A 24,706-nucleotide genomic window follows, 5' to 3' on the forward strand; every position below is an offset into this window, starting at 1 on the left:
GGGAGAGAAGAAAGAACAGAAGGAGGAGGGAGGGGAGGGGCGGGGGAGGGGGAGGGGGAGGGAGGGGAAGGAGGGACAGAGAAAACCAGAAGGGGGAGGAGCTGCTTCCTGAGGGAGGGCCGGGTGCCTGCACCCCGTTACACTTATCACACTTACGATTACTGTTAATTACCACCTACGCCATCACCCCCTTTAATCCTCGAGAAACTGCCACGAGGGGGCCTCTCCGTCCCCCAATCTCTCCACGGACGGCAGAGGTGCGAGGAAGGCGGGAGCCTGCCCAGGCCCAGGTGTCAGTGGAGAAGCTGGCACGTGAACGCGGCCCGCCCCCACGCCCATCCTCATGGACCTCATCGCAATCGAGGGCAGCAGGGGCTCTGGCTCCGAGTCCTCGCAGAAGGTTCCAGAGGCCAGGGAGCCCAGACCGGAGGCCGGGCCTGGTGCGCGGCCCCTGTGATGCTCGGGAGGCGCCGTGTGGCGCACGACGGGCGTTCACCAGGCGTGAATGGGGCCAGGATGCTACCCGGCTGTGCCGGGTGAGGCTTCCCGGGCACCTCCGTCCTGGCCACCCACGCTGGAGCCCCTGCGTGCGTGGCATCGCGTCCCGGTGTAGGAACGCCCTCCCCGGCAGGGGGACCCCCCCCCCCCCCCCCGCCCCGTTGGCCAAGGTTCCAGAGCAGAATCTTGGCAGCCGCCCAGGGGGCTTGTGCCGGGGGGCGGGGGCGGGGCGTTTGCACAAGCCCTACACGCGCAGCTCTTCGCACACAGGTGGCTGACAGTCACCCACACATCCGTGCCAGGAATCTGGTGCCCAGCCCGCCAGCCACAGGGCGCGGGTAATCCCCAGCTGCTCTCCTAACGCCACTCCGAGACGCCGCCCGAGGCACGACGGGAGGGTCCCTGTTTTCAAGGTCACATACCCCAGAGGCAGACGCTGGGCAAAGGATTAGAGGCAGGCATTTGGGTCAAAGCCCTTAGCTCTCAGTCCTGCGGCTCAACGGGGGAGCACCCGCCCGTCGGTTCAGCATTTTATTGAGCAGCTACAACGAGCCAGGCAGCACAGAGCACCTGACAGATCAGCTCATGGAAAAACATCCTGATCCTTTCCTGGGCCTGACGTTATAGGAAGAGGTTGGGCTTTTCGAGTCTCGCGGCTCGCATGAGAAATCCCGGCTCAGCTAAGCTATTAGCAGGTGGGGTCTGGACCAGTTTCTCAACATCTCTGAGCCTCAGCCTCCTTGTGAAACGCCGGGTCCCGGCGAGATGACCCGACAATGTCTGTGGGCATCCAGCACCGGCCCGGGTCGGGTGGGTGGCCAGCCCGGAGGACTAGACCAGATCCCCGCTGACAGATGGGTGACAAGCTGGCATCATGCCTGTGTACTCCCCGGGGCAATGTTCGAGTGGTCATTCACCCACGCCCGTCCTCAGGGGCAGGGAAATGGCGGCAGGAGGCGCACGTCCCACACCTGCTTCTCCCAAAGCTTCCCGGAGGCTCAAGTGTCATTTCCTTCCCTGACAGCTGCCGGGAGCCTGGGCCCACGAGCAGCCAGCAGAGCGGTGGTAGGAGGGGCTTGCCGGAGGGGGTCTGAACCTGACCTCGACCTCCAGGGAGGAATGAGTCGTTCAGCCCTCCCTCCCGGCTGGGCCAGGGCCATGGGGGACATCCAGCTCCTGGGAGATGGGCCAGACCACAGGGGTGAGGCCACAGGAATGCCCCTCGATGTCCACAGCAGAACAAGGCCAAGGTGAGACCCAGACCCTGACCAGGGCCCTGGCCGTTCAAGAGACCCGCGTCATGTCAGAGGGGAATGAATAGCCACCCCAGAGCAACTGCGTGAGAGCGTGGCTGAATGGGTGTGAGTGTGCGTAAGGGAGAGAGGCAGGTCTTGGGCGAGTCCCTGTACCCCTCTGTGCCTCAGTTTCTTCATCTATAAAATGGGGAGAACATTACCTTCTTTGAAGGATCACCATGAAATGAAAATGTGTTAATACATTGGAATTCATGGGCGCCTGGGGGGCTCAGTAGGTTAAGTGTCCGACTTTGGCTCAGGTCGTGATCTCACAGCGCGTGAGTTCGAGCCCCGATGTCGGGCTCTGTGCTGACAGCTCAGAGCCTGGAGCCCGCTTCGGATTCCGTGTCTGTCTCTATTTCTCTGTCTCAAAAATAAATAAACGTTAAAAAACTTTTTAAAAAAGGAGATGCGTTAATACGGGTAAAGTGCTTGGAACAGTGCCTGGCACAAAAACAAGCGTTATAGGTTTGCTAAATAAGTAAAAAAAAAAAAAAAAAAACTTTTTCAAAACACGACACGTGTTACTACGTGCTTAAAACAGAGCTTGGCACATGGCAAGCAGCAGAGCCGGCGTTCTCGAATGCTGCCTGAGAACCGGGAGAGCAGCAGATGCTGGGGCCCGGCACCAGGGACCCCCACGTGCAACACACAGGCATGTGTCCACGCACACGTGTGACTGTCTGCTTCATGACGACGTCTGGGCTCAGGCAGGTGGGCCACGGGGCGGAGGCCCTGTTTCCGTAGGAACCAGAGACAGCCAAAGACAGATGCCGGGGCGGGGTGGGGGGAAGCGCTGTAGGATCGAGCCCAGCCCGGTCCCCAGCCCCAAAGACAGAGCAGAATGTGGAGGGCCTGAGCGGAGGGGCCCCCCTCTTAGGCATGTTCCCAACATCATTACATTTTGAAATTCGAGTCCTCGTAAAAATAACAGACCCCTGGTCTTGACCTCAGAGGTCCTCTCTCCAGGTTTCCTGAACAGTCGTTACACGGTCGCTGCTTGAATACTTCTAGGCATGGGGAACTCACTACTTGGCGAACTGGCCTGCTCCACGGTCAGATAATCCAGGTTGTGGGCAAAGCGCCTCTTTATGTAACGAGTGAAGCTGTACTTCTGATACCAGCTGTGCATTGGGGAGGAACTCAGACTAAGTCCTTTCGTCCTTCTCTGTGACACCCCCCACACACACACACAACTATTCGGACACAGTGACGGCAGCTCTCTTTCCTTTTTCCAAGTAATCTCTATACCCAACGTGGGGCCCGGACCCACCGTCCGGAGATCAAGTCGCGCACGCTTCTGACTGAGCCAGGCAGGTGTCCCGAGAGCTCTTCTCTTTCGGTGCCTCCTGTCCAGAGAACCCCGCAGCCCCCTCCCCTCCCCTGCCCTGACTTTGCTCCAAGCCCTGGCTACGCAGGTCCCCCCCCACCCCCACCCTGGGGCTCTCACTCGTCCACCCACAACCTCCTTCACGGCTGAGCCCTGGAGAGGCCCGTCTGCAGATAAGGGCCTGTTGTAGCTTGAACTGAGACCCCAAAAAGGTTTGTCGAAGCCCTAACGCCCAGGACCGTGAAAGCGACCTTATCTGTAAACTGCGTCTTTGCAGAAGTGATCGAATTAAGATGGGGGCGTCCTGGATCAGGGTGGGCCCTAAATCCAGTAACGAACAGGTGTCTTTGTAAGAGAAAGGAGCGGCGCTGTGGACAGAGGCGCTCGGGGGAGACAGCCACGTGCAGCAGGAGGCAGGACCACGACAAGGTGACTACAAGCCCAGGAAGGCCAGCAGCAGCCACCAGAAACAGGGAGACGACGGGGACGCCTCTCTCTCCCGGCCTCCAGAAGAAACCGACTCTGACTCTGGACTTCTGGCCTCTGGAACCGCGAGTGAATACGTGTCCGCTGTTTGAACCCCCGCTTCGCGGCCACTTGTCACGACGGCCTCGAGACCCGTCCAGGACCTGAGTGAGGATGGCCCGCTGGCCAACGTCCCCACCCGAGAGCAGCCAGAGGCTGCATCCGCTATTTTGTCTCATCGGCAAGGCCGCACGGCTGGTCGCCCGGAGCTTCGGTCTGGGAGTATCTGCAGATCTTCCCACGCCCCACGGTCACAGGCCACCCGCCGTGGGGCCCCCTTTCCCCCCTCACACTCAGCACCTCATCTGACCTAGGGGTTCAGAGGGGAGGCCCGGACCCTGTATTTTCACACGTTGCCCAGACAACTGAATCAGCCGCCTGCACTCACCACTTTGGGGAGCCACTGGGCGGGATGCTGGCCAAGGCTCCTTCCTGTGCTAACCCCGCGATCCTGGCCCGGAGCGCCAGAAGGGCCGACCCGACGTGCGAGCCTCCCCGGGCACAGATGTGTCTCCCGTACCCCCGTCTCCCCAAGCTCGGGACACAAGCCGCCAAAACGGGCCCTCAGTTGCACTGGGCACTTGGGGCAAACTTGGCCCTCCTGCACGTCAACTGTCCCGCCCCCACCCCCACCTTCTGTTCCCTTGAACGCACACAACAAAAAGCACAGTTTTGTGCCAAAGGTGGGGCCTGAAGTTTCCCAGAGTCCGGTTTCCTGCCAGGCCTAGGTACAGTCTGTAGGACTGCTGGCCCCTTACTCTGTGTGTGTGTGTGTGTGTGTGTGTGTGTGCGTGTGTGTGTTTGTGCAAATGCATGTGCACACGCCCCTCCATGCGCAGCATGGGGGTCAGGAAGATAGAAAAACGGGAAATGAGAGCTGTGTTCACATGCGCGCGCACACACATGCACGCGCGCACGCGCACACACACACACACACACACACACACACACACACACTTGCACACACACCCCCAAGGGGAAGTCCTTTTCCTTCCTTTCATGTCAAAGGATCCCGGGCTTCATGGAGCAAGACTGAACTTCAGAAACGTGCCCGAGGCTCGTCCCGGGCTCGCAGAAACCTCCCCCCCAGGCCTCCTAGGGGTGCGGAAGGCGGCTCTCCAGGATCCGCAGCATCTCCTGTCCCCACCCCCGCCCCCGTTTCCTCCTCCGGGCTCCTCGAACCCTTGGGCTGCCTGCTCTGACCCCCACCTTTGCACTTGGGTGTGAATCATTTCCTCTGCACGCACGCGGACACACACACGACGCTGGAGGGGAGAGGAGGGGGAGGCTTCCCTTCCTGGCCCCCGTGCGCCTGAGCGGCACGGTGCTCCCTCTTCGCAGGCTTCCTCTGGCACCCAGAGGCCCCTTCCTGTGCGCCAGCCCCCCCGGAAAACTTCTCGTGGGCCAGCTCCAGCCTGCCCACACCCTCCAGAAGTTTCTCTGCCAGCCAGTCGACACCCTCTGGGAAGAGCGTTTTGCCGCCAGGAGGCCCCGGGGTTTCGGAGGCTGCCACACGCTCTCCGGCAAGGCCTGGACCCCAGACCAAGTGAGGCAGGCAGGGCCGGTGCCCCCAGTTCTTCATTCCTTCCCAGGTACCTTCCCGCAGCCCCAGAGGCTCAGTCCTTCCTTTCGCGCGTGCAGTGAAACAGCCGTGGCTCTCACAGAAGTCACCGTTTTCACAAATCTAGGCACCCGTTTCGGTGGCCTTAAGTACATCCACCCGGCCGTGCAGCCATCAACATCAGCCATCTCTGGAACTTTCCGTCTTCTCAAACTGAAACCCCGTACCCCTCAAACGCTAACCCCAGCCCCCAGCAACCACCGCCTTCTATGAACGTGTACGCACATCTGCCCCAGACCCTGCTGGCGGTCCTTCGGGGCACACGACCCGAAGCGGGTTTGCCGGATTCGCGTCAGAATTCTGTGTTCAACGTCTTGAGGAACCTCCATACTGCTTTTCACAGCGGCTGCACCGCCTTGCCTTCCCGCCGACGGTGCCCGAGGGCTCTGGTGTCTCCACATCGTCCCCCACGTGCGCTCGTCTCTGCCGTCTGGAGGGTCACCATCCTCCTGAGGATGAGGTGGTATCTCACTGCGGTTTGGATTTGCATCGTTCCAACGATTAGTGATGCTGAGCGTCTTTTCCCGGGCTTGTCGGCATCCCTGCGTCTTCTTCTTCTTCTTTTGAAGTTTATTTATTCATCTTCAGAGACAGAGAGAGCAGGGGAGGGGCAGAGAGAGAGGAGAGAGAGAATCCCAAGCAGGCTCCGCGCTGCCAGCACAGAGCCTGATGCAGGGCTCGGACGCACGAACCGCGAGATCACGACCTAGCCGAAACCCAGAGTCAGACGCGGACGGACTGAGCCCCCACCCCCACCCCCAGGCATCTGGTCTGTCTTCTCTGGGGAAATGTCTATCTGGGAAAAACGTCCAGTCCTCTGTCAGTTTCTTCGTTGGGTTGTTTGGGTTCTTTGCTGTTGCATCGTAGGAGTTCTTTATATATTCTAAATAGTAATCCCTTATGGATAGATGGTTTGCGACTCTCTCCAAAATCTGGGGATTGCCTTTGCACTCTGAAGAGGGCTTCCCTTAACACACACAAGTTTTTTATTTTGGTGCAACACAATTTATCTACTTTTTTCTTCGGTGGCCTGTGCTTTTGGTGTCGCTTCCGAGCAACTGTTGCCAAACCCAATGTCACAGGCTTCCCTCTGTGTTTCCCCCTAAAGCAGCTCCTTCTCTACGGGCGGCTCTATGTTCCTCAGAATCTTTTTTTACCCTCTTCGTCGTTAGTCAGCTTTTGCCTGTTGATGATTCTTTGTATTACATTTTGCTGTTCAAATTACTGGTGTGGTGTGGTTTTCTGTTTCCTGCCTGGGCCCTGACGAATACACCAAAGTAAGTAGAAGGGAGGAAGCAATGAAGATAAGGACAGAAATAAAGGAAATAGAAAAGAGAAAGAAAAAAAAATAAGGCAAAAGTTCGTTCTTTAAAAAGATCTACGGATCAATAAACTCATAGGCAGACTGACGACAGAGACGGAGAGCATAAATTAGGAAAGATATTAGGAAAGAAGGGTTATCCCTAAGATCCTACAGACATTAAAATGGTAACAAAGGGGGGGCGCCTGGGTGGCTCGGTCGGTTAAGCGTCTGACTTCGGCTCAGGTCACGATCTCACGGTCCGTGAGTTCGAGCCCCACGTCGGGCTCTGTGCTGACAGCTCGGGGCCTGGAGCCTGTTTCAGATTCTGTGTCTCCCTCTCTCTCTGCCCCTCCCATTCATGCTCTGTCTCTCTCTGTCTCAAAAATAAATAAACGTTAAAAAAAAATTAAAAAAAAAAAAAAAGAAAGAAAGAAAGAGATAACACCAGGGCACCTGAGTGGCTCAGTCAGTTAAGCGTCCGACTTTGGCTCGGGTCATGATCTCACGGTCTGTGAGTTCGAGCCCTGCATCGGGCTCTGTGCTGATGGCTCAGAGCCTGGAACCTGCTTGAGATTCTGTGTGTCCCTCTCTCCCTGCCTCTCCCCCACTCACACTCTCTCTCTCTCAAAAATAAATAAACATCAGGGCGCCTGGGTGGCTCGGTCGGAAAGGCGTCCGACTTCAGCTCAGGTCATGATCTCACAGTCGGTGAGTTCAAGCCCCTGCGTCGGGCTCTGTCCTGACAGCTCGGAGCTTGGAGCCTGCTTGGGATTCTGTGTCTCCCTCTCTCTCTCTGCCCTTCCCCCTGCTCATGCTCTGTCTCTGTCTCAAGAGTAAATAAACATTAAAAAAAAAATTTTTTTTAAGATTTTTAAAAATAAATAAACATTAAAAAGAAATTTAAAAAAAGAATGTCCTTTCAACAAATAGTGCTACAGAAAAAAAAAACCAGCAAGCAAAATCCAACATAACGAACCTCGGTGCTGTCCATCACATACCATAAGCAAAACCTAATTCAAGATGATTTCTAAACCTAACATAAAAGCTATAACTATAAAGCTTCTAGAAGAAAACACGGAAAATATCTTTGCCACGTGGGAGCAGGCAAAGCTTTCTTATAAAGAACACAGGAAGAGGTAACCACACGGAAAGAAATTTATTAAGGTAGATCTCATCAAAATTAAAATTTAAACTTCTGCTCCTCAAAAGATATCATTAAGAAAACGAACAGGCAAGCCACAGAGCAGGGGTGGGGGGGGGGGGAATATTTACAATCCACGCAGCTGACCAAAGACCGGCATCCAGAAAGAATAAAAGCCAAGCAACCCACTTTTAAAGTGGGCAGCAGGTCTGAAAAGACCCTTCCCAAAGGAAAAGTAGTTGAGCACAGGAAAATGCGCTTAACGGCATTAGTCACCAGGCAAATGCGAGTTGAAGCCATTATGAGATACCATGAGACACCCACCAGGAGAACGGAACCAGCAGTGACAGCACCAACTGTCGGCGAGGACACGGAGCGACCAGAACTCTCCTGCATGGCTGGTGGGTAAGCAAAATGGCACAGCCACTTGGGGAAAAGATCTGGCAGTTTCTTACAAAACTAAATACACGCGTACCTACCTATCCTCTGGCCCAACAATTCTACCTCTTGGTAGTCACATAAGAGAAATGGAAGCATGTGCGCACACACACACACACACACACACACACACACACCGCGTACAAGAATGCTCATAGCAGGGATGCCGGCTGGCTCAGTTGGCAAAGCATACGACTCTTGATCTCGGGGCCGTGAGTTCAAGCCCCACGTGGAACGGAAAAATAATTTAAAAAAAAATTTTTTTAATTTTTCAAAAAAAAAAAAAAAAGAACGCTCAAAGCTTTATTCGTAAGCGCCTTACACCGGAACCATGAAATGAACACCACTCAGTCATCATGGGACAAACCACCGGTGTTCGCAGAAACACGGAGACAGCTAGAAGACACGCAAACCGGCAAAACTAACCTGTAGTGTGAGGAAAGACCCAGAATTTTGGTTGCCCCTAGGCCTGTGGAGGCAGAGGCTGACTGGCCGGGAGCGCCGATGGTGATGTTCTCAATTCTGACAGGAGTTAGGATACACAGGGCAAGCGCACGCCCCGAGATCTGGGCGTTTCACGGCACATCAATTTTACCGCCAAGAAAGAAAAAGAGCCGTAAACGAACGCTGGCCTCTCGCTGCTGAAATGCAAGCCGAAGTGTTTGCAGGGCGATGTGTATGGATATCCGCAACTTAATCTGAAGTGGATCCCCCAAGTCACGGGGACTGTCGGCAGAGGGAGGGACAGACAGGTGTCGAAGCCAACAGGGCAAAACGTGCAGCATCTCGGTGGCGGGCATACGGGTGTTGGCGCTCGAACTCTTCAATCCCTCCTGTGCGTTGGAAATTTTTCACAGGGAGAAGATGGAAAGACTTAAAAGAGGCAGAGACATATCAACCGAAACTAGGGGAAAAGAAGGAGAGGGCAAGCAGGAGGTCAAAGCCAGTTGAGGAGGGAGCCCTCTCTCCTGCCGCGCTGCCGGAGGGGTATCTTCCCATCCTTGGGCGTTTCCTGCTCTCTCCACCCGCCGCTTCCCGCACGCACCCCAGCCAGCAGCCACGGGAAGTGGAAGTAACACGGGGGGCAGCATGGGAGCCCGGCAGGGGCTGGCTCTCCAGGGCCTGCAGCGCCACCTGCTGGAGGAAAGGCCTTCTGCAGCCCAATCCCTCTCCCTTCTGGGGTTCACGGCCTCCTCCTTCCCCAGGCTCCCCAGGGGTCGCATCACTGCAGCAATGGCGGCGGGGGTCGGTGGCGGGGGGGGGGAAGGGGGGTGACACTGATGCATGGACGATGCATGTTTCCAGAACCCAGGCCCCCCAACCACTCCTCGCCAGAGAGGTGCAAGCTGGGGCAGGCGCTCCCGGTGTATGTCCCCTACCCTTAAACACACATCACAGAGGCACGGCCCAAGCCCACCCTCTCTGGGTGGCTCGTAAGCCCCCGGCCCACCGTCCCCCCCCGGCCCCACCCCTCCGCCCTGGACATGGCGTCATCGGGATGGGCACACACTGAAGATCCTGGGGCTTGGAAGCGTGACGAAGTCAGCCCTTCCAAAGCCGTCGTTCTGTGGTTACTATCAGATAACAATGCCCCGTGACCTGTCAGCAGTGCCAGGGCCGAGAGCCCTGCATCCTTGAAGCGAAATGCCACCTGGAGAGGGCACTTGGCAAGGGCGGACAGTGGGGGGCAAATGCACACGGCCGGCCGCCCGCGTGAACGGCACCGGAAGCAGGGCCAGAGCGGGGCCCGGGCCCGAAGCGAAGCGACGGGAAGGCGGGGTCTTGGGCCCCGGGTGAGCCTTCTGCGCTCCACACTCACACCTGTGCTGCCCCCACCGGTGATCCTGCGGATGGCCAAGGGACACACTGAGCAGCGAGCAAGGCTTGACCTGAACGTCCCCTGTGTGGGCCGGGGTGCACAGGCCCCCACTGCCCGCTGTCCCAGGAGATGGCGTCTTGAATCTTTGTCTCCCCCCCCCCAGCCCCGCCACGGGAGCAGAAACACAGCAGCTGGAGAAGCAGCAGGTCTGTCCACACCAGCAGGAGGCGGGATCAGTCCCCGGCAGGCACGTGGGGTCGCACCAGAGCTCCCGCCCCCTCTGCCCGGAGACCCGGGGCCTTGTGGGACACGAAGAACGAGACGCTTCCCCCACGCCGCATGTCCTCTTGAGGCTACCCCATCAGGGGTGCCCTCTGGGCCCCAGGTAAGTGCATCCTCCGCCTCTTCAACGGCCCGGTCTGCCCAGCAATCAGAGGCCTGGCTTCTCCCGCTGCAAAGAGCAGCCTCGGTGCCCTCCTCCCCTCCGGGCCTCCCCGCTTCCCTTCCCTGCCCACCACAGGTGACTCCTAGCAGCCGCCGGGCATTCAGAGCCTGTGGCTCCCTCCACGGGGCACCCAGCATGTCTCCCCAGCACCACCCCCCCCCCCCCCGGCCGCTCCCTCTTCCGATGACACTTTGGCCACGCGCACCTTCATGACGACCCGACCTCAGGGCCTTTGCATTTGCTGTGCTTCTCTGCCTGGAAGCTCTTCCTTTGAAGGCTAGCCTGGTCGGGTTCCCCCCCCCCACCCCCATCATACAAATTTCAGCTCCATGTCACCTCCTCGGGGAGGACGTCCGCTGATTCCCCGACACACACGGCCATGCGTACCTGGTGATGATCGCATCACCTGTCCTAGGCTTCTTCCAGCCCTCATCCCAACTCACACATCGATGTGCTTATTGGCTAACTGCTTGACATCTAGTTCCGACGGAGCCCCAAGGAAGCAAGGGCCGTATCCCCCTGGTGCGTCGCCAGCGGCCAAGAACCTAGGCAAGCGCCTGCCCACCGCAGGACGTGAATAAATATCAAAAAGTGCGTTGGAACGAGCTGAGCGTAATGGTCCTGCGCACAGGATCCCGGCGACGGAATGACAGGAGGTGAAGTCAAAGCAGGAGAAGCAACACAGATAGCTGACACCGGTTAGGGGAGGGGGGAGGAAGGCGGGGAGAAATGATGCCCTGGGCTGGGCGTGCGGGTCCCTGCCACCCGAGCCCTGCGGGCCCGTCACACCCGTCCTCTCCCACAGATCCACCCAGCCCCAAAGCGCGCAGTTTTTTATAGCAAAGTTTCAGAGCTGGTGCCTCTTTGCTAATTTCCTAGGGGTGTGTTGCTTTGTTTATTCAGCTTTGCTCAAGTCAGAGTTTCCTCATTTATTTAAAAAAAAAAAAAAAAAAAAAAAAGGAGCGGGGAGGAGCATCCGAAGGTCTAAAGACAGAAGCCTTCTCCACCAGGAGCTGAAATCCACATTGCTGTCTGTCCAGAGTTCAGGCTGTGGCCAAGACCGTTCTCCAAGTTCAGGCCGCTCGTCAGAAGGAAATCTCCCCAGTTTCTCCGTCAGGTCCCACCCTGCCTGCTGCCCGGTCACATGTGCAGCCTGAATGAATCCACAACTGCCCCTGTCAGCGGAATCCTCGTGTGGCCGGTGAAGGCGTGCCTGGGGCTGGAGGGCCTTTGGGCAAAGGGGTTTAAGTGGCAACCTCAGCGCAGAAGTTTCTGTCCCGATCAGATGACCAACTCAGAGCAGGAGAGAGAAGCTCGGACGGCAGAAGGCAAGCAGAAGAGCGTGGCTGGAAGACGGTTCCTGAGAAGGAGCACGGGGACAGGCTAACGGACAGTGAGCCCCACACTGACACACAGACAGCCAGGGTCACATGCAGGCCGGGCAGGGGGACCAGACAGAACAGGGGGTACGCCGACACAGCGGAACCCAGAACGTCCCAGGCTGGCCTCCGTCGTCAGCCCAGGAGGGCCCGGCCTGGGCTGCCCTGGGCGTGGCACGTGTCCAGCTGTGTTCTGGGCCAGAGTTGGGGCTCCCTGGCTGGCCTGGGGCAGGGGTGGGGGTGCAATTTAAGGCCTGGCCCAGCCCAGGATTTCCCCATTTCCTGCCTCCCAGAGGAGCCAGCCTGGGTGTGAGGAAAGAAAAAGTGAATCAGGAGCCTTACCTCACACCATGTGCAGAAATTAACTCAAAATGGATCAAAGGCCGGGGCCCTGGGTGGCTCAGTTGGTTAGGCATCTGATGCTTGATTTGGGCTCAGGTCATGATCTCACGGTTCATGAGATTGAGCCCCACATCAGACTCTGTGCTGACAGTGCAGAGCCTGCTTGGGATTCTCTCTCTCCCTCTCCTTCTGCCCCTTCCATGCTCGTTCGCTCTCTCTCTCTCTCTCTCTCTCTCTGTCCTCTTTCTCTCTCAAAATAAACATTTTTTTTTTTAATGGATCAAAGTCCTAAACGCCAGAGCCAAAACTGTACAACTCTTAGGAAAACACACAGGGGAAAAGTTTTGTGACAACGAGTATGACAGCAAAAACACAGGCAACAAAAGAAAAGAACAGTAAAATTGGGTTTTGTCAAAATGAAGAACTTCTGTGCATCGAGGAACACCAACAACGGCATGAGAAGGCAACTCGCAGAATGAGACAAAGTATTGGCAAATCACATATCAGACAAGGGACTAATATCCAGTATATATAAAGAACTCCTACAACCAATAACAACAACAACAACAACAAAACAATAAAAGACTCGGCAAAGGACTTGAAGAAACATTTCTCCAAAGACACAGACACCAACAAGCCCAGGAGAAGGTGCTTGGCGTCACCGAGCATTAGGGAAATGTACATCAGAGCCACAGAGAGACACCACTTCGCACCCCTCAGGACGGCCGCTGTCCACATAAACAAATTAATTTAAATAACATGTGTCGGTGAGGCTGTAGGGAAGCAGCACCCTTGTGCCCTGCTGGTGGGTGAGTGAAATAGTGCAGCCGCTGGGAAAGCAGTGTGGAGGTCCCCGCAAAAATTAAACACAGAATTCCCATATGATCGAGCAACCGTGTTTCTGGGTATGTGCCCCAAATGTCTGAAAGCGGGGACTCCAGCAGGTATCTGCACGGCCAGGCTCACGGCAGGAAATCTCACAAAAGCCAAAAGGTGGAAACAAGCTGGTGTCTACCCAAAGGTACAAGAATACACAGAATGTGGTCTGTCCATATAATGGAGTGTTATTCTGCCTCGCACTAGGAAAGAATCTCCGACCCCCCCCCCCCCGCCCCAGTGCGGCTGTACCTTGGGGACATAATGCTAAATGAACTAAACCAGGCACAGAAGGACAAATGGAGCAGGATCCCACCTCCGTGAAGTTCCTAGAATTGTCAAACGCGCAGACACAGAACGTAGGGGGATGGGGAGAAGGGAAGATTGATGTTTCATGGGAACCGAGTTTCGCTTTAATACCGATGGTTGCACAACTGTATGAATATACTTAGCGCCACCAAAACGTATGCCTGAACATGGTCCAAACGGCAATTCTTTCTCATGCGTCTTTTGCCACAATTTTTAAAAGGAATTCAGAGTCCTGGGGCGCCTGGGTGGCTCAGTCGGTTGAGCGTCCGACTCTTGATTTGGGCTGGGGTCATGTGGGGTCATGATCTCATGGTTTGTGGGATCGAGCCCTGCATCAGGCTCCGCATTGACATCGCCGAAACTGCTTGGGATTCCCTCTCTCTCTCTCTCTCTCTCTCTCTCTCTCTCTCTGCCCTTTCCCGCTTGTGCACACTCGCTCGCTCTCGCTCTCTCAAAATAAATAACCTTAAAAACATAAATAAATAAACCAGCTCAGAGTCTAGCACAGGGCCCCTGGGGGCCCCCAGTCCAGTGATGGGTGTCCTCCTAAGAGAGGAGGAGAGACGGGGCGACACGGAAGGCTGTGACAACAGGCAGAGAGACTCGGTGATCCTTCTAGAAGCGGAAGATCACCGAGGATGACAGCCTGCTTCCCGGGGGCGGTGGCGGGCGGTGGGGGGGGAGACCGGCTCCTCCCTCGGGGCATCCGGAAGGAGCCAGCCCTGCCCACACCTTGACTTTGTACTTCCTGCCTCCAGAACTTTGAGACCGTGGCCTGCTGTTGTTTTAAGCCACCCAGTCTGCGGCACCTGGTTTCAGCAGCCCTGAGAAACTACCCGGAGGACCAAGTCCCTCACCACTCAGAGCCAGAAGAGGAGGAGGGCCAGGAGGGCGCCCGGCCATGCCTCTCCTCTGGGAGATGAGGAAAACCAAGCCGGAGAGGGCCAGGCAGGTCCAGGCAGCTTGCGAACCGCAGTGTCCGTCCAGGACAGGGGTGAGAGGTGCCCGGGGACTCAGACACAAGCAGGGACGGGTGAGAACGCAGGCACCGTCCCTATGGGTGGGGGTGTCCAGCTCCCTGCCCCCACTCCCCGTGACAGCGGACGCCCCTGAGAAGAGCAGACCACCAGTCCCCTCTCCCCAGGCAAGCGCCGTGGACCTCCATGCGTCGGGCAGACGCCCAGGCAGGGGCAGCCGTGACAGGGCAGCTGGCCCTCCCGCGACCCCCACACCGATGTCCACGACAGAGCAGAGGGACTTCCACATTACCCGCCTGCAAGTCACCCGCGAGGCCCGTTCCCACCCTCCCCGGGGCCCAGCTGAGCTCAGTAACAGCTCCCCAGTGGAAAGTTCCCTTCTTGGAGATTCTCTCCCTGCTGAAATACAAGCGCTTGGAACGAGATAAAACCGCTTAATTTGTAAAAGCCACAAAGCCGATCCAGAACAAGGGAAAAAACCCGACCCTTGGCTGGAAGGCGCGGCCTTCTGTGTCTCAGCGGCCAGTCACTGCTCCGTGACTCATCCCTGCCTTGCTGACAAGCCCTCCGGCATCTTCTCGGGGTGGGGGTGGGGAGCGGACAGCCCCTGAGGGGGCCGGGGGTGCCCCCCCCCCCCCACTGAGGAGGACCCCGGGCCCCAGACTCACACACCGGGCAGGGGCCCGGCGCGGCCGGGACAGGCAGCGAGCAGACGTGAGGGTCCCGCGGCTGTCCGCACCTGCCCCAAGCCCCTCCCCTTCCCCAGCGACCCCTCCTGGACAGAACCGGGCAGCGGCCGGAGGCCCACCTTAACCACCAGCCCCGGGGCATGAGCGGAGGAGCCCTGTCTGGAAGGCCCGGGTGGGGCGCTGGGCCGGGCAGGCGCCTCTGCCCGGTGTGGACTGAGACAGCTGTCACAACCGCCTAACGGCGAGACGAGGGGACGTGTCCGGCGAGAAGGAAGGAGGGTTCAGGGCCCCCCCAGAACAGACTCAGAGGCCCCATCGGCAGTGGGGCGCTGCCTCCGGCCATGCTGGCCCAACTCTTTCAGCTGACAGGTTAGGAAACTGAGGCCCCAGCAGGCACAGGGGGCCCCAGTTAAAGGTACCGTTAGAGGCCAAGGTCAAGATCTGAGCAGGTCTGGGGAACAACATCGGGGAAAAGGCAGGAGGGTCTCCACTTTCGTCCCCATCTGTAACCAGTTTCTAACCGAGCTTTGAAAAAAGTAAGTGATTTTAGGGACAACGCAGCCCTGTGAGGATGTCCTCGATAGTACCGATTCTTCCACGGGCACACCCTGAGAGAAGGTCCCCGCGTCGTCCCTCGCCGTGCAGACCTGCCCGATGAGGGCAGCGGTGCCTCGCGCGGCCGCCGAGGTGCAGAGCTGAATGTTTGCAAAGGCAGTTTTGTTCAGTTCATGAAAAGCTCCCGGGGTCTGGTTAGCCCGGAAGGTTCCAAGAGTGCTATCACTTCCCAAGAGTCTCCCCCCTTGCTCTCCGCTCCCCTGGTGTCACCCATGCGGGCGGTGGCTTGGCCGGCTGTAAAATGAAGGCCGGACCCGGCGCCCACCCCCCCCCCCCCCCCCCCCCCCCCGCCCCCGCCCCGAGGCCCCGCAAGCCAGGCTGGTGAAGTGAGGACCATCGCAAGCCTGCAGGGGTCCCACTCAGGGCGCCCTGTGCCCTGCAGCCCCTGCCAGGGGAGCGCGGGGAAGTCTGGCTCCACACCTGTCTACCCCAGCTGGCCCGTGTCACTCAGCTCACACCTTGCCTTCCGCGGGTCTCCACGGCTGCCCCTCCTCCCGTGGTGGTCCCGGCCTTGTACACGTGCACGCACATGCACACGCACAGACGCATGCACACATGTGGGCACGCCGGTCGGCAGCTCTCCCCCCAGTGGCTGCCCCGTCAGCCCTGACCTCACGTCAGGATCAGGTCAGCCCCTGGAGCAGCAGACGAGGAGGAGCCTCGGGACGGGCCACCCTTTCCTCTGGCCTCTTGGGGAGCCCCCCAACCCACCCAGTGGCACGCAGGCTATGCACCTGTGGGGTGGCATTCTGAGCCTCACCGGGACCACCTGGAGCCCTAGAAGGCCCCAGACCTGCACAGGGTACCCAGGACACTCGAGGGGCACGCTGAAAGCCGCAAGCACCACGATGGGCTAGTCACGAGGTCAGACGCCGACACAGTCACGGCGTGCCGTGGCTGGCCGGGGGACTGAGCAGCCTCACCTCGGACAGAGGGCCACCTAACCGGATGACTCAAGGTGGGGCTGCCTCCCCTCTCTCCAGGATCGGTTCTCGCGCCACCCCGACGGCTCTGTGCCCGCTCCGTGGGGACCGCCCGTGAAAACGGCCCGTCTTTGAAAGGCTGGACCCACGAGGGGAGCGGGGAGTGGTCCAGACCCGCGAGGCCCCGCTGCCCCAGGACCAGCCGTCCGCCCTCACTCTGTGCCCTGACGTGACATCAGCGACTCTGCTGAAGAATCTGAGCCGAGCCCACGTCTGCTCATCCTGCTGGCCTGACGCGTCCCTCAGTGACCCTGGAAGACCGCCACTCCCCACCCCGTTGCAGGGTTCCTAGGTGAGTAGGGGCTCCAATGACACCAGTCACCTGGGTTAATGCCCCAAGCTTCCAGCGAACAGGACCAGGTCTGTCAGCCGTGTGCGGGCGTGCACACACCCACACCCACACCCACACCCACACCCACACCCACACACACACACACACACGTCTGCATGTCTGCCCTGAGCCCCGGGAGCTCCACCCCGGCAATCAGCTCCTGGGAAGGCACCAAAAGGCTATTTCAAGGAGGAGACCACGGCGGCCTTGAAGACGGACTTTGGCTGGCAGCAAAAACACAAACCACACGGGGGACGAACCAACCAACTAGCGACCCAGAGCCGAGCGCCGGCCGCGGGTCCCCCCACCCTTTGCCGGGGAGCTCGGCGCCAACGTCCCCGTCCCTGCGCCCGGCGTCTCGGGACGCAGAAGTGGCACGCTGGGAACCGAGGGGGAGAAGGATCAGGGAAGCAGAGTGGGCTTGAAATAAAAGCCAGACTTCGTGAAGCTCGGCTCTGGGAACACCGCGTCCCACGACCTCAGAACAGCCAAAAGGAAAGAAATATGTCCACAGAAATGAATCCCAGTGACCCCTGGGTGCTGACTTCCCGAAGCAGCGATCCAGCTCTGAGTTAGGGGAGGGGCGGCGAGCGGCCTACCTGTGATCCGGTCTCTCTCCATTACTACGGATATATTTAGCAGCAGGCGGGAGTCCTGGCGTCCCCCTTTCCAGAGGCTTCCTCCCCTTCTCACCCCCGACGCCCTCCCTCCTTCTGCCTCCTCCTTCTCCTCCTCCTCCTCCTCCTCCTCCTCCTCCTCCTCCAAAAACACTCTTTGTCTGGTCTAATTTCTTCAATCTGTTGCAATCACGAATGCATCCAAATTACCACGTTTCCATGTGCTGATCATATGTTTGTGCTCCCAACCGAACCAGCATTGTCTCTTTGAATCGGGAGGGAGAAGGGACCGAGGCAGAGAAATAGAGGCGCGGAGGCGGGGCGGGGGCCGGACGTGGGCCGCGGGCCTCCCGCAGCCCCGGGGTCCCGGCCGGACTGGACTGCCGTCTGGGCTTTGTGCGCCCGGTGGCTCCAGAGGTGCGGCGTGCGCGCGGCTTCCGGCGGCCTTCTCTCCACCCCCTCCAGCCCCTCCGCCAGGCCTGCTGCTCCTTTTTAATATCCACTTGGAGAAGCTTAACTTAGCCTCTTGGAAACCAGCTCACAGTCAGATTCCTGGCGACTTCCAAAGTCTTTCATTTTCCCGTCCCGCGATGCTAGATCCTTTGGTCGCAAAGCCTCGCTCCCGCGTGCCTGCCTCTGCCTGCGGCCCCCGCAGCCCACCCCCGACCCCAGACTCGACCCCCACCCCCCGGAGGAGGAGGCAGGGCCCCGGAGCACCTGCCCGAGGAGCCCAGCGGGATGTCCGGGTCCTGACAGAGACCGCCTGGCCCTCCCTCCCGCCCAGGCGAGGAGGGGGGTGGCGCAAGAGAGACTTCCTGGAAGGTCCCACACACTCATGAGTCAGTGCGTCCCCAGCTGTCCCCAGGGAGTGAGCTCCTCAGCGCGACTCCCCACTCAGCCCCTTCTCCGGGCCTGGCTGGGGGCTCGAGTGCCCCCTGCTCTTCTCCTGGGGCCCGGGGCTGCGGGGAGGGGCCGCTCACCTGGCAACCTCAGGGCCCCACCGGCACCCGGTCAGAGTCAGGGCTGGGGGGCTGGGCAGATGGAGGCATCCCCTCTGCCCTTTAGGCTTCTTTCCCTCCAAGGCCCTTGGCCCCAGACAGACACGGGTTTTGTCTGCCGGACCCTCTTGAAAGAAGACGCGCGTCGGGGCCCGTGCCGCACCGCTCGGGCAGTTTTGCGGAGAATCTGCAGATTCTGCGCTTGTCTTGGAAAAGACGGCCATGTGGCCACGTGGGCTGGTGTGAAGAGCGTCGCCCCCCCATTGACGACCCATTTCCGGTTTGCCCTGGTCCCCCAGCCCCTTCACTCATTGTCATTATTCTGAGCTTGCCATCCCGTCCCACATGGCCACGTGAGGCGTGTTACCACGGGCGGTCCGTGCGCACCTGCCTGCCAGACGGCGCGGTCAAGGTCCCCGTCCCCTCCCGCCTGGGACAAGACCCCAAACGCAGTCCCCTATGTCGCAAGGGCGTCTTCTTGGGGGGCGGGGGACGCCCAAGGGCAAGCACCTCCTCACCCCACCCCCCAAGCAGAGCCTGGAGGAAAGCCCCAAAAGCGGCCCGCATGGTGACGGAAGGTGGGGGCAGTGTCTCAACCAAGGGGGGGGTCCGACAGGCTGAACAGTGGCCCCCAAACACATCACAACCTGATCCTTGTAAAGGGGACCTTATTTGGAGCGTCTTTGCAGAAGGGTTTAAGTGCAGTCAGGCTGGGTCCTAATCATACGGGGCAGGGGTGGGGGGGAGGCGGGAGAGATTTGCAGACCGTGGCTTTGAAGGCTGGGTGCGGCCACAAACAGAGGGGCCGCAGCCCCCAGGGGCAGCAAGAGGCCGGAGAAGGATCTGGCAACCCTGCCCGCAACCTTGCTCTCAGGCGTCCAGGTCCACAACCTGGAGAGAACTCACTTCTGTGGTCGTGAGCCACCAAGTCTGTGGCCGTTTATTACGACAGCCCCAGGAAACACCCCCAGACACCATAAACCCAAGAGCCAACATCCCCGTATAACGTTTTCCGGCCATTATATTTCATTCTAACGCATTACATTCAACCAACCATTACCAATCCTTGGGTTAGAACAGTGGCAATCGTGGGGGCTTTGGGGTTTATTCCTTCAGCCTCTTTTCTGATTTTGAAGAAATGCTCCTTACTGGTTTTTCTGCTTATAAATGTAATCTTTGTTCATCGCACTGGATTTAGAAACTGCAGAAAAGATATGAAGAAGACCCCCTTTAATACCACACGAGACTCTCCGGCACCAATTCCCGCCGGGGCCAAGCAGGCCCAGGAAGGCCCCCCCCCCCCCCCCCGGAGACAGGCCTGCTGGTGGAAATTCGGGCTAGGCCAGGACACGCGGCGGCCTCGTCCGTCCAGGCCGCCTCCTGCAGGCGCCGGGCGCACAGGCTGTGATTTCACAGCCGTAGTTGGTGCAGCTGCTAAGCACAGCTGACCTGGGGTTTGTCCCCGGCATAGTTTGGCTCGACGTCCGTCCGTCCCCCCCCCCACCACCATGCCTAAAAATCCGAGCATTCTGGCCCAAGCAGGGGATCATTTGAAACCAAAAACCTGGCAGCACCGATTGGCTCCGAGGAGGCCCGTGTGAGTCATGAGCCAGCTCAGAGGCCAGGCGCAGAGGTGGGGTGAGGCCAGGCCAGACCTGCATCCCCGAAGTGGGTTCCCCACATGGCTCCATTATCCTCGTCTGTGGTTACATAAAACCCGATGCCCCCCCCCCCACCCCAGCTTAGAATCTGCCGCTGCATTAGCATACGAAAGGCGGTGAGCAATGCCAGTGAGGGGGCAGGCTTCCTTTAAGCCAGCACTGCCCGGATTGGACACCTGCCACCTGGGGGAGGCCGACCCCCCAACCCCCCCCCACCCGCCCCGGGGGCCATAGCTTTGGGAAACTGCCTGGAGCATCCAGCAAGGCCCAGCCCCCTCCGGCCAGCCCACGTCCTGGGGTGGGCACCAATGCACAACAGCTCTTTCCAGACGGTTCTCAAGATGGTGCCTCCGTCCTTCACCCCCCTTCCCCCCCGCACAGATGTGTACCTGCCACCTGCCTGTTCCCAGCCACCTTCTTTTCAATGTCACCATCACCAGCGAGGGGCCTGGTACGGGGTGAGGCCTGTCTTTAAAGATACCGCCCTGCACCCAGTGGGGAGGGGACGCCCAAGTAAGAGGCGCTCCCGGGGTGCCCTGAACGCCTGCCACCCGGCCAGGAGGATGATTCTGATGGTGCGGGCAGCATCAAGAAGGGGCTGACAGGACCGACGGGGCCTTGTTCCCCGCGCCCCTTCTGAGGAGGGGCTGTGAGGAGGTGGGGGGAGAGGAGACACTCAGAAAGGAAGGTCACATTCTGAGGCTCTGGGCTCACACTTTCCGCCCCCGCTCACCCCCCTCCCCCAGCATGGATGCCTGCGAAGCCTCCATAATCGGCTCCGAGCTCCCAGGGAACTCTCCCTCTAAAAAATGACTTTTCCGTTCATTTCCCGCTCACCCCCAGACTCAACCACTGGAGTCTGCCTCCCTGAGTTACAAGTAAAGGCGTTCCATCCTGACCCCCTCCCGCTGCTACCTTACCCGCCAGCAGAGCGGGCAGCCTCCCCGAGCAACACAGATTCCGGGCTGGGGCCGGCTGCATTCCTCTCCGGAACCTTCTCCCCGCTTTTGATCGTGCGGCCAACTTTCGGCTGCTCCTGAGCAAATGCAACCCGGCTACTCTCTGCCCTTGGGCCGGCCTGTTGCTTTGGGAGGAAGGGAACCAAGATGAGACGGGGGAGGGCAGCGGCCCGGGAGGGCCTCACGCTCAGCCAGCCATCCCAGGCTGCAGCCCGGCCGGAGCCGGCGCTCCGCTCCTACAGGAGGCCCCGGCTGGCCGTGTGGTGCAAGGGGGAGCCTAGGGGTTTGGAGGCCAGGTTCTCGGTAGAGTCTGCCCCCGGGGCCCCGGGGTTGGAGCTTCTGCCCAGAACACTGAAAACTCCCCCAAAGAGCTGGTGTCTTCCATTCACCGCTGGGAGCCCTACATTCTGCCTGCTCGGCAAGCGCCCAGTAAACGCTCGCCGGGTGAACAACGAAGTTAAAGATCCAACACGTGGACTCTCCCGACCGGCGCTGCCCAACAGAACGCTCTGCGATGATGTAAATGTTCTATATCTATCGCGTTCAATATGGCAGCCACGTGTGCCTACTGTTGAATGGGTTTCCTCCTCCTCCTCCTCCTCCTCCTCCTCCTCCTCCTCCTCCTCCTTCTCCCCGGAGACATCGCATTCTCCATAAATGTCTTCACCAGAAGACAAACAAAGAGAAAAGCTACTTTTCAGCCAAGGCAAAAGAAGGCGGATACTTCTATTTTAAACTCTTTCTTTGGCCCATCGTCCCAAGCTTCTCCTATCGAGTTCAAGTCCACAGTATTTACAGCCTGCTAGCTATGTGCCATAAGAACATGGAGCCCTATGGGTGGGGAGGAACCCGAGACCCCCCAGGCCAGCAGGCTAACGGAGACTGACGGGCCGGGTCAAAGTTACCGTGGAGAGAGAACACCTTCAGAGACGAGAAGGTGCACAGCCCGTCCCAGAGCGTGGTCGCCAGATGGCCAGGGCACCCAGAGCATGGAGGGAGGAATCGGGAGAGAGGGCCTGGAAAGGGGGCCGGGCCAGGCTGGGAAGCGTCATGACCACCGTACTTGGGTTCCGTTTAGCCTGTGGGGAGAAGTGAACCAAGGTTTCCTTAATAGCAGGAGGATCATGACCAGGTCTGTTCCGAATAATCACACGGACGCAGCCTCTGGCCCAGGCCCGGGCACACGGCCGGGTCTCAGCGAATGCCGCCGAATGCTGACGGGACCAGGGCAGCCTCTGTGTGGAGAAGGGGTGCCGTGAGGAGGGACACCGAGGCCTGACCAGGTCCAGGCCAAGAGGCGGCCATTTGGGAAGAGGGGGGGTTGACAAGAGGGTGTTGGGGGTGGTGCAGAGGTTAAGGAGACACCGATTTCTTGCTTGAGTACCTGGGTGGACGGTCAGGCTGAGACGTGACGGGAACAAAGGAAACGAGGTGTCGGTGCGTGGGAAAGGAAGTACTATCGAGGGGAGCCTCTGAGAGCCCACGGCCCTGCCCGCGGTCAGCCAGGCTCTGGCAGTGTCTTCCTCGACCGGCTCCCTGCCACAGAGGCACGCTCTCTCCCTCCTGCCCGTGTGCCCACAATGATGGCGGCGGGGCCCCGCGTACAGCTAGGGGTCCTGAACGTGAGGCTGAGGGCTCACTGGGCCCGGGACAAGGAAGGGGTGCGTGAGCCTGGACAGAAAGACGGGCGGGGAGGGAGCGTCAGAGGAACCCGCCCGAGATCCCAGGGGGCACCCGCTTGTGAGGCGTCCCCCGTGAGGGCAGAGACACAGCCCCCATCCACCCACAGCGGCCCAGCGGGAAGGTACTTGAGGTTCCCCTAACGAATCGTCACAAACACAGGGGCTTAAAATAACAAAAACGGGTTCTCTCCCGTTCTCTCTTCTTCTGGAGGCCGAAGTCCAAAATGAAGGCATCGGCGGGGCTGATCTTCTTCCAGAGGCTGTGGGGAAAACCCTTCCGGTCTCTTCCAGCCCCAGTCCCAGCATCCCCCCCGGAGTGCTCACCTTACTTCATCTCTGCCTACGTCTTCACGCGGCCTTCTCCCCCCGTGTACGTCCCCTGTGTGCCATGTCCCTTCTTGGAAGGACCCCCAGCCATGGGGTTTAGGGCCACCCTACCAGGAGCAGAACCTCATCTCGAGATCCCCAACCAACGACGCCCGGAAGAGACCGATGTCCAAGTCAGGTCACTCTCTGAGGTTCTGGGTGAACGTGAATCCTCAGGGGACACGATTCAACCTCCTACAGAAGGGATGAGGCCACCAACCTCAGAGGTGTCTGAAGGAGCAAGAGAAGGACCCAGAACACACACGACGGGCAGAAAGAGAAGGCTCTGAGAGATCCCGGCCGGGGACAGTCGGGCAGGCTGGCGGGCCGGGCCGCAGAAGGTGAGGGAGCTGACCGGGTGCGCTGTGGGAACCAGGGCAAAGGTTGGCCCGAGACAGCGGCCCCGGAAGCGGCTGCCCAGAGACGCTGCTAGAGGCCCAGAGTGTGGGAAAAGAAACCGGAAGGCCACTTGGGAGGTCTGAGTGTGGGCATCCCCACGGCCCAGACGATCCGCCTGGGGTCACACACGTGGGCACGGGGACACGTGAGGATGTTCCCAACAGCGCCTGTAACGGAGGAACCTTCCGTGGAACCCCGGCAGCAGGCCCACGGGTAGACAGGCAACTCGGCCTGCCCGCAGGGAGGAGCCCTCGCCCGCGGTCAGAATAAATGAACTAAAGCTACGTGGACCCTGCGTGGACAGGTCTCAAAGCCATCCCGTCGCGTGGAAAAGCAAAAAGCAGCAAACGGCCACCGCCCCCTCGGACACCCGATGTGATGCCGCTGGTCTTCAGCACGAGACCACGAGAGACCGCACGAGACCACGAGAGACCACATGAGACCACGTGTGTTGACCACAGACACGCCCGACGGGGACCGGTTCTAAATTCAAACAAGTGGTCACCCTGGCAGGGGTGGGCATGGGGAGGGTCACCCCAGGGGTTCAGACTGCACCCGTGATACCCCATAACTCACGCCGGATGGTGGGGGCACAGCCGTTCTGTTATTTTACTTTTCACATTTACGTGTCAACCAAGTTCTTTTTTTTTTTTTTTTACTTTTTTAAATGTTTCTTTATTTTTGAGAGAGAGACGGCGTGAGCGGGGGAGGAACAGAGAGAGAGGGAGGCAGAACCCGAAGGAGGCTCCAGGCTCTGAGCTGTCAGCACAGAGCCCGAGGCGGGGCTCGAACTCATGAGCCGCGAGATCGTGAGCTGAACTGAAGTGGGACGCTTAACCGACTGAGCCCCCCAGGCGCCCCAGTACCAATTCCATTTTTAGAAAAAAGAGCAGCGAGTGAGTGAGCTCGTCAAAGCATTGACCTGGGTGTGGCTTGTGCCAGAAACGGCCGTCCCCGACCTGGTCCCACACACAGCCCCGTGGAGAACCTGAACGAAAGCAGGCCTCTGGAGGACTCGGGGTCCAAGGTCCCAGACACGGGAGACCAGGCAGGGTGTGGGACAGAAGGTCAAGCTTCGGGGGGGGGGGGGGGGGGGGGGGGGGGGGGG

At 59.2% G+C, this 24,706-nt stretch overlaps 1 protein-coding gene across 3 annotated transcripts in view; it reads right to left on the reverse strand.

The window, feature by feature from the left end:
• Nucleotides 1-24,706, reverse strand: part of SEPTIN9 (septin 9) — a 146,072-nt gene that overhangs the window by 102,470 nt on the left and 18,896 nt on the right. The window contains exon 1 of one of the 3 annotated variants that reach the window (XM_049635620.1): nt 17,516-18,160. The exons of the other annotated variants lie outside the window; for them this stretch is intronic. Within the exon in view, the coding sequence (XP_049491577.1) occupies nt 17,516-17,537 (22 nt within the window). The 5' untranslated portion in view covers nt 17,538-18,160. Of the gene's footprint in view, nt 1-17,515; nt 18,161-24,706 lie in introns of those variants that run through there. 3 annotated transcript variants of the gene reach the window in all.

The sequence above is a fragment of the Panthera uncia genome, chromosome E1, assembly GCF_023721935.1.
Source record: "Panthera uncia isolate 11264 chromosome E1, Puncia_PCG_1.0, whole genome shotgun sequence".
Taxonomy (NCBI): Eukaryota; Metazoa; Chordata; class Mammalia; order Carnivora; family Felidae; genus Panthera; species Panthera uncia.